The 10,247-nt window shown below is 45.4% G+C and overlaps 1 protein-coding gene across 1 annotated transcript in view; it reads right to left on the minus strand.

Annotated features, from left to right (window-relative positions):
* The window catches only part of LAMB3 (laminin subunit beta 3), a 49,428-nt gene extending 41,325 nt beyond the window's left edge, over window positions 1-8,103 (minus strand). The window contains 5 exon segments of the mRNA XM_030562219.1: window positions 5,706-5,798; window positions 5,801-5,862; window positions 6,712-6,775; window positions 7,696-7,717; window positions 8,099-8,103. Of these exon segments, the coding sequence (XP_030418079.1) occupies window positions 5,706-5,798; window positions 5,801-5,862; window positions 6,712-6,775; window positions 7,696-7,717; window positions 8,099-8,103 (246 nt within the window).
* Between the last annotated feature and the right edge of the window lie 2,144 nt (window positions 8,104-10,247).

The raw sequence follows: 10,247 nt of genomic DNA on the forward strand, positions 1-10,247 counted from the left end.
TAGACATTGTGTGCATTTCAAAAGATTTTTGCAACGATGTTCAAGGAACTTGGGGTGCTTCAGTAACCAACTAACATAGAACGAGCAGCAAACTCACAGCTATTTCTAAACCCAGGCTATGCTTTTATGCCTAACGTACTCTGTAGTCATCCAGGAAAGTTCCAAAGATTCCAAGTGGAGCACCGCTAGCCCAGTGGCCCGCCATCTTTGCCTCTGCTTCATATCAAGGAAGCAGCAAGGTGCCGGCGGCACTGCCCCAGGCTCTCAAGAACGAGAGATCTCACGATTAAAGGGGAGATTTTCAAAGACCAAAAACCCCCAGCCTAACTAGGCACCTAACTCCCATGAAAAATCACTGGGGATTAGGTACCCTACCTGCTATTTGTGTTATAACTCAGGAAGGACGTCAGAAAGGTCTGAGTTCAGCGTCTACCTCTGCCATTGACTCACTGTGTGACCACAGACCTGAGACACATCACAATCTCTCTGTGCCTCAGGTACTACTTCCTTTATGTGATGCTTTGCCCGTCCTGTTTATTTAGACAGCAAGCTCTTTGGGGCAAGGACTCTCTCTCACTATGGGGCCCTGATTTGACTGAATCCTCTTCCTGCCACCAAATAAAAATAACAAATATAAATAAAGGGTGGTTTGGGGTTTTTTCTTTTTTTTTTGGCTGGGGGGATTGAGATTTTGGATTAATATGGTATGTAGGTTCTGTTGGCCAGAAAGGGATGAGAACTGAAGACACAGCAGACACAGGGCAAATATATCATAACCAATGCTGTTGAGCCAAGCTAGCCATTTTTGCTCAGCCAATCTTCACAGGAATACGTGACTCTGGGAAAGGATCTAAAGCCTTGTAACAGGGTGTGCCGACTCAGGGGCTAAACTGAGCCCCCTGTCACTCAATCCACCCCTCCCCGGATTACATGAACCAGGTACTGACTGAACAACAGACAGTTGACAGAAAGCCAATTAGCTGAGTGCAGATACCCACTTGGGGCTAATTGTGCTGAAGCATCCCCAGCAGCTAGTACTATATAAGCAAAACAGGAAGGAGGTGCTGAGAGCAGAGACACCTGTAGTTACACTACAATAAAATACAGTGGCGGGGAAGGAGGCTTGGCTTTGTTGTGGTGAGTTGCCACAGCCTGGAAAGGCCCCTCAGGGGACTACCCCATGACAACGCCAAGTCAATCTGTGGAACTCTTTGCCAGAGGATGTTGTAAAGGCCAAGACTATAACAGGGTTCAAAAAAGAACTAGGTAAGTTCAAGGAGGACAAGTCCATCAATGGCTATTAGCCAGGATGGGCAGGGATGGAGTCCCTAGCCTCTGTTTGCCAGAAGCTGGGAATGGGTGACAGGGGATGGATCACTTGATGATTCCCTGTTCTGTCATTCCCTCTGGGGCACCTGGCATTGGCCACTGTCAGCAGACAGGATACTGGGCTAGGTGGACCTTGGGTCTGACCCAGTATGGATGTTCTTATGTTCTTAAGTCTGTTGAGATCAATGGGACTATTCATGTCCTTAGCCACATGGCTGGATGAGGGCCCTCATCAACAGGGGTGAAATCCGGGCCCTATTGAAATCGATGACAAAACTCCCATGGATTTCAATCGGACCACAATTTCCACCAGTGTTTGAATCTGAACTGGCTCCTGTGCACACAGTCCAAGGAATGAATGCACCATGGAGACTGCCCTCCATGCATCACTCATAGAGTGGTTGTCCCAGGTGAGGGGGGAGGCATCTAAGTGGGGTTGGGAGGGGGGAGAGGGTGTTAGAGAGAGACCTCTTATCTCCACTAGGATTTACTTTGTCTTAGTGGACATATGGTAACAACACCTTTTTTTCCTAGTGAAGACAAGGCAACTTGTAGTTCTGACATGGTGGCAGCTCAAGGCAAACATCTTGGCTCTCCCTGTGTCTTTACCACAATTTGCTGACACAAGTTAAATACAAACTGATGTCTTCACCAGGAGTTTACCTCATGTTAGTTACCACATGTTAGCGAACACGAGTCACAGAAACACACCCTTTCCCCCCGTGAAATACTGTCCTGGATATTTAAATATAAAACGACTATAGGAGGCTAATCCAAATCCAAGGAAGTCAGTAGGATTCTTCCCCACTGACACAATGGTACTGAATCATGCCATGGTCTCCTTTCACCAGCACCAATCTTCCCTTAACAAGATTTGTTTTAATTCATTCTCTATCACACTTTTACTTTCTCTGCTGACTAAACTCTCCCAAATTTTAAGTGTTTTTCTCCAATGAACTCTTTGTTTTGTCAGATTTCCTCCTCTCTCACCCTTCTTTGCTAGATATGGCATCATCCCTCCTGGACTTTGCTCTATGCCTGAGTTTCAGGCCCTGACTAGCAGCCAGTGGGTATGAAGTATAAAGGTTAGAGGGAATCACACTCAGAGCACTGGAAGCAGACCATGGACCAGGGGCTTGGGATGATGCCAGCATCAAGAGACCAACTGGGATTGCAAAAGAGCGCACTTTGGGACAATTCACACTGGCACCAAAACCAGACAGTACACACCAGCCAGAAGGCTGGCGAAGGGGAGGGAGCAACACGGGAGACAGAATGATAGTAACCCTTCATTACATGACCACTGCTGAGGTTGCAAAATGGACTCTAAATCTGCCGCTATTTGGCATGGAACAAGTCACATAGCACAGTTGTCTAAAGAGCGGCAAGGGAATAAAATGGGAATAAATAAAACAAGCTTTGTACTGAGGGGGGTATTCACTGCATAGATTCATCTTAGCTCAGGATGCTCTGACTCTAGAAGCATTTCAAGAGGGGAAAGATTAGGGAACAAGGAGTGCATGGGGAGTGGTCCTTCTAGCTAAAACTGAATAATTCATAACACTCATTGGTCACTGCAGTTGGCAAAAAGGAGCAGGAGTGTATTTTCGGTGACAATGAGCCTATCTGTTCAGTAAGGGAAATGATCAAGCACGTGCAAATGCCAGAAAATCAAGAATCACCAGACACAAACAGATAGACTCTCCTCTAACTATAACTCCATCTCAGTTATCCCAAACCAAGGGCTTGATTGTGCATGGGGCTGAGTGAGTCCTGGGCATCTCTACATTTTCACAGGAGCGGAGGCCAATCGGGGCTTCACAGAATAGGGCCCTAGGGCTGGCTCAGTTTGAGCTGCAGTTACAGACAGCAAGAACTGTATTGTTCGGATTATTATTATTGTACAGCAGGCCTGATTCTGGTCTCTTTTAAAGAAGGTGGATGAGGGAACATAGGGATTCAAATAATAGATTCATAGATGGCCAGTAGGATTATCTAGTTTGAAAAAGAATCTCACCCAATAATCTCTGCATCAAGCCCATAACTTCTGTTTGAACTACAGCATATCTTTCAAAAAGGCTCTTAAAATTGCAGGCAATGGAAAATGTACCACGTCCCTAGGTAAATCAATGTTTTACACTGGTTTAAGTGAGAGATTAAGGCCGTTATATCTACCATATGCAGATCACCAATTTGGGTCCAATTAGCTTAGCTTTCAGAAGCCTCCACCCAGTATGAGCCTCAGACACCCACTGTATCTATCAAATGGAAGTTGGGTTTGGCCAGATGAGCATCATAGCTTAGATGCTCATTCTGAACTTTCCAGGTCTGTCAGATCTCACATAAGATTTTAGATACCTTCCTGTTCCCTCTGGGCCCCCAAATGCCATGAGAGGAGCACAGGGGTAGGAGGCTATATGGGGCTTCACCCTAATATTGTGGAACCAGCCTGCAGTCAGCAATGGCATTTATAGTAATAACCTGGACTGGTGCACACTGCAGCCATGTGTATTAATGGGAATTGGGAAAAATAAACCCTGTCTAGACTCATAGACTCTAGGACAAAACCAGAAAAAAAATGCACTACTTGTATAGTCCAAGAGTCAAGGTGACAGCCAGTAGGGTTTTTTAAGTAAGAAGTCTGCTACATTCACAGCAGCAAAGCAATTCGGTGTAAAGGTATCTGGACACACACAAAATCCCAAAGCTCAGCAAAAGGTCTGTCTAAAGTTTTGATACTGCACCGGATTACAAGTGTTCAGGTCAGAGATTAGGCTAGATTATAGACAAGAGGCATTCAGACTCCAGGCTCTATTATGTCCAAACTATGGCAAGTAGTTGGATAATTTCAAACACCTACAGAAGTGTGTAGATCTTTGCACACACAAACATGGTTGCTAACAAGTAACACTCATGCATTTCCTGTCATTTTCCAGAAAATAACTCCAGTATAAATCTGACTCAGCAGCAGAGCTGTAAAATTACTGTGCAAAATACGTGACCAATAAAGGTCCATCATTACTCCCCAAGCATCCCTCCTTTATGGGCCACACCTTCTTTCATGGACCCCAACTTCCACTCCGGCACTAAACCCACTCCTATCTGTGCTTCCATTGGTGGCAGTTATTGATATTAGAAATCCACTACAAGGATCTAGGAAATGGTCCATGCTAAGGAAATTAACCCACAAAGAAACCAGTAACTCACTTGGTTTGGGAGATTGTTAAAAAAACCAAACTGAGGCTAGGTTAGTGAAGTTCTTTGGCCCATTGTGGTTGAGTTTCAGCTGAGGCCTAGGCAGATATCTTTGAGATGACCTAGGACAGAGAGCTGACAATCTTTGAGTAAGTCTGAGCTGATTCAGTTCTATGTGAAACCCCAAGGAAACTCAATGGTTTTCCATAGTTTCAAGCTGAAAATGTTGCTTTTAGGACAATTTCTAGTTGAGCTTTTGGGTTCTAACAAATCCAGAAGTTCAAATGTACCTTACATGAATCCAACCCGCTGTACCAGGCCTTTTCTACACACACAAGCTGTACCTCTGTAATATATACTGCATAGCCAACTCAACACAACGCCCCTATTTTGGACACAGTTATACCCATATAAAAGTACTTATCCTGGTATAGTTCCCATACAGGAAGGGGAGAAAGATATACACATATAAGAAACCCTTTCACTGGGATAGCTGCATCCATCATAGGGGGTGTACAGAACATATCAGTAAAAACATCACACTCCAAACTGAAATGGTTATATCAGTATAGGGACTGTGTGTAGACAAGACTTAAATGGTTGAAAGGTCTGACTCAGCTCTGTTTTATAGTGGGGAAATGTCACATCCTGTGCTGTCAGTTACTGTTAGCAGCTAGAGTTGTTCTGGGTTTATTATCCCAGAGTTTGTCCAGATGGTTGGGGAACTGGCCTCTCTGTACCATGTCCCAAAGAAATTAAATATTGTCTAGTTCAGGAAGCCTCTTGGTGCCAGCTGCACTGTGCTGCACCCTGTTATGAAAGGCCCTCTTTCCCGGCACCTGTCAGCTGCTTTCCAGTGGCAATCACCTAGAGGCAAGATTAGAACAGTGGCCTTGGACTTGGGAGACCTGTGCTCAACTTTCAGTTCTGCCAGACTCCCTGTGTGACTTTGGGCAACTCACAGTCTCCCTGTGCCTCAGCTCCCAGCTGTAAAACAGGGATATTAGCACCACTCCCCTGCCTGGGAGGATAAATACGTTAAAAGATTCTGAGATGCTCAGGCACCATGTAACTACCTAAGTCAGACAGAATGCAGCAGTACTCAGAGGAGGGAAAACAGGAGTATAGTTAGCTTCCCTAGGTGATGTCTATGAAGGCAGAGATATCTGAGTTGAACGTACTTCCTCATATGATGTGCAGTAGGTCTCGGGCTTCACAAGGCCACATGTCGACGAGGCTTTTAAGTGATGGATTCTTCCTACCAGCAGGTCTCCCCGCTGGTGGGGTAACAGGCACCATGCGAACAGGAGCCCTGTGCATCCAGGAGCAGCGGCAATGCTAAAACAACACAAGAACAGCCTTAATAATGTTCTATGCTACATGACAAAATCACCACGGCTGGTGGCAGTAACTGGTCTGGCTAACTGGCATCCTCCGAGATAAGGGAGAGGAAAGAATGGGTGACTACATGAGCCCAAGCTGAGTGTAAAGGCAAGATGAAAACACTCAGAACGAGTGGTGAAAAGTAAATTCATTTTCTTCCTGAGTTGCACATAAGGAAAATGGGTTTTAAACAATTGGTCCTTAGTAACAATCCCTCCTGAAGCTCTCCTCTGCCAAGACGTCTCCAAAAAACTTAATGTCAGTTAGGGCAGCTGGTGTGCCGAGACACTGCCGTCATGCTGACCAATGGAGTCTTGCTGTTTCCTTGTGCTCTAGCTGTATCCACCTGGTATCACTAACTCTTTGGGACAGGACCGTCTTTCATTCTGTGTTCGTACAGCACCTCGTACCCTGGGTCTTGGGCCATACCAGAGCTCCTAGGTGCTAAGGCAATGCAAGTAATAACAGCAAATACATAGTTCATAGGCTGGCAGCAATCACGTGAATCTCAGAGGCAAGCACACTCAAGGTCCAGCTGCTCGTGAAAGACTAAAATCATTTCTCACAGAGGACATCATGAATCACTTTATGTACTAATTACCTCTGTGGGGAAAGTAGGCAGCTTTCACAAACCACTGGACTGACAACAGTTTTTACAGGAGCGAACGCCAATGTGGCTCATCCCAACCCAAATAGCCTGGCCACTTTCAGTAAAGCACAGCAAAACCACTACTAACAGGGCAGATATTAAGGTGGGTCTCCTCAAGGCCCCTTTAGAGGCACAGATAGGATGGTAAAGCTTACCCAGCAGAATGACGCATGTCCATACAATGGGTTGGGGGGAGATTCCATGCCTCTGAGCACTCACCTGAGACAGAATTGCAACATGAAGAAACAGTACAGAAAACGACAAGTTAAAGCACAAAGCACCATCCTTTATCACTCTCCCTTCCCGTTTTCTGACAAGATAACTTCCTTGACTTCAACAAAGTTCAACAAGCGCAAGTGAGAGAGGAGAATCAGCTCTCTGGATTGTCCAGAGTGTATATTTAACATTTAAAACAATAGACAAGCCCCTACTTTTTTTTTAACCTTTTAGTATAAATATATGCTTATGAATGATAAAAGCTCTTCAATGAAGTACTGGCTGTATCTTTGCATCTTTATTTTATTCTCTAAAGTGACCAATAGATATAAACAGAATAATTTTCCTCTGCTAGGATTCTGCTTTCATGTCTAACAGCCTGCTTTTTCAGAGGTGCCAAGAACCCACAGTCTCACGGACTATAATGAGAGTTGTTTGTGCATAGCACCTCTGAAAATCAAGTCCAAATACACAGCAAGTAGACACATTTTAACAAATTAATATACTCCAGCCAGGCCACTTCTCACCTGCCTACAGTGTAGTTATGTTTGCAGTCCCACCGTTTGTCCCTTCCTTTTCAGGCTTTATTCCAGCTCAAAATTTGCCCCCACTTCTGGAGGTTCAAAGTCTTTTACAGGTTTTGCAAAGTTTAAAAAGTGCAGCAAAGTACATGCACTATACAAACACTTTCCATTTGTGTAAACTTAATCACATACATGTTCTCGATGCCTGCAGGAAACGCCTGCCAGCCCTCCAATCTCGAAAGAAATCTTCTCCCGGGGCTGCCTTTCCCTGTGTAACATGCAGCACTGGCAGGCTACTGCTTGTCCCTGTCTCCTATGCAGTGCTGTACATACCTGGCTCAGGAACTAGACTTTTCTTTCCTCTTTCCCCGTTATTGAGCTGCTGATATGAATTCTCACCTGAGTCCTGATGGGCTGTCTCCTTCACTCATCTTCTTTTAAATGCAGCCTCACCTGAGGAAGGAAGTTCCTGTGGTGTGGGTGCAGCAATGATAAAGGGAGGTGATTCAGGAATCTTCAGACGTACACACCCATTTACTGTGTAACTCATTACACACTCCCCAGACAGCATGCACAGCCTGAGACAGAAGTCTTTCTGCACTGTAATGCATGTGAAAAACCCTACAATTAGCCAGCAAGTGGACCTCCGAGCTATGAATATACACTTCAACTTTAGGACATCTAAGAACAGTGAGACAGTTTCACAGATAATGTTCATGTAGATCATTATAATCCAGACTGATTCTGAGCAGCTCAGATGTTACCTGGAGGGCACATATCTTGACAGGAGTTTGGAGATTACCTCATTATTAGCCCCATTTTACAGATGAGGAGTTGAGGCACAGAGAAATTAAGGGCATGTTTTCAAAGGAGCTCAGTTCCCATCTAGCCATCTAAATAAGTGGCCAGATTTCCAAATGAGCTCATTATCTAATGTGCCAGGAATAGAACCCAAACCCAGTCTAGTCCCTCAACCACATCCTTCCCTGTTTTGGATCCAATTCTGATCTCATTTACATGATAGCATCAAAGGCCTCATTTAGTTCTGAGCTGCTGTGATAAAACTGTCCACTGTTACGCGAATACTAATTCACTCGGAGTTGGATTGAGACCCACCAACTCATTGCACACAAGAGGCTAGCCTGCTGCTTGGAAAGTAGTGGCTTTCAGGCACTGCCTCTGTGTGCTGCATTGGAGCAGATGCAGAGAGGCAGAAAGCTGTGTGTTCGTTTGCCAGTCCCCCAAAAGCCATGCAATTCTCTGTTCTCACTCCCTTCTTTTAGGGTGAGATCCAAGCCCCATGAATATCGATGGCACCCAGATGAGGCCCTTAACCCACTGAAACAACCACCCCAATAGATATCTGGTCTCCAGCTGTTAAAGCTATTGCACCACAACACTGGCTGTTAAAAAATTTGACTTTTAGATCCTCAGCTGGTGTATGCTGGCATAGCTCCATTGGCTTCGCTGAGGATATGCCAATTTGCTCAGGCTGAATATCTGGCCCTTAATGTAGAGAGAACAATGAAGGTTCTAAAATAATCTGTCCCCTAAGGCTACAACATCTGAAACCTTAGCTCAGAGATTTAGGTGTGCCAAGTATGCTGTGTGGGCAGGCAGCAGCCCTGGGCGTGCCTGCATTGGACAGACTGTTCATAGGCTGATTAATAATGATATAATACCACATTTTCCACTCTGGAATCTTCATCCAGAAAAGCCTCACCCCGCAGCCAGCAGCTCATAGCATGTCAAAACCAAGCGACTAAAAGTCCCCTGGCAGATGTAAACTCAGCGTCTGAACACTAGTGGCTTTGTGGAACACTGCATGTGGAGCAGCCTAGCTGTGGGACCAACCCCCAAACTCCAGATCCAAACCCTCCCAAGCAAATCCACCCATGGTACTAACATTTTGCACTCATAAACACTTTTCAGCAGGCCCCAGATGATAACAGTGACCTAACATGCCAAGTACCAACTGGATCCCTGTATCTCCTGGTGATAAATGCCCCCACAACCAAGCTAAGATGGGACTTCAGAGCATTGGTACCTAAATAAAAACTGTACCATATCCTTCGGGACCAACACTGACTAATGGACCAAAGAGAGGCTTAGAAATCAGAGATGGGTCCAAACCCTAGAGCTGACCCGCTACAAACCTTGAGGAAGTCTGGATCGGATCTGATCCAAAATCTGTCGCTGCCGCAGACAACCACTGCATATGATAAAGCCAGTCCTGCTGCAGGCAAGAGACCATCAGACAGCCCGTTGCCTGTGACAAAATGCAATGCCCCCCATTCTGAATGCCTAGCCCATATATCAAAGGGTGCTCTTGTGATCAAAGGCACTGAAAACTGAGGCAAAGAAGATTCAGTGACTTGCCCCAGGTCACACAGGCAGTGTGTGGCAGAGGTAGGAGTTGAACCGACCTCTCCTACCTCTGCCACACACTGCCTGTGTGACCTGGAGCAAGTCACCAAATCTTCTTTTGCCTCAGTTTTCTATCTGTGAAATGGGGCTAATAGTCTACCACAGAGAGGTGAAAATAATTCATTAACATTTGAGATGCCAGGGAACCACATATGTCTGAGCACCACTGATGTGAAGTACTTAGGGACTGTTCTGATCTGTTTTGGTGGGAACTGGATCCGGGCCTTATACTCCCTGTGAATTTTGTTATCATAGCACCCGAATCCCATTGTGCTAAGCACTGTACAAACATAGAACAAAAAGACAGTCCCCTGCCCCAAGTCTTGTACTCATTTTCCTAGGATTTCCTCTAACGGCCTCTTCCAGAGCCAAATTGGTCACCTCGGTAGCAGCACACTAGACAGCTTGAACAGCACTGCTCGAAGTGTCCTGCGTGCTCTCCCCATTACATCCGGGGATCCTGAGCATTAGATGCCACATACCATGGTGATTCACAGCCTGATAAGGGGATGCGAAATCCCAGC

Source organism: Gopherus evgoodei, chromosome 4 (assembly GCF_007399415.2).
Source record: "Gopherus evgoodei ecotype Sinaloan lineage chromosome 4, rGopEvg1_v1.p, whole genome shotgun sequence".
Classification (NCBI taxonomy): Eukaryota; Metazoa; Chordata; order Testudines; family Testudinidae; genus Gopherus; species Gopherus evgoodei.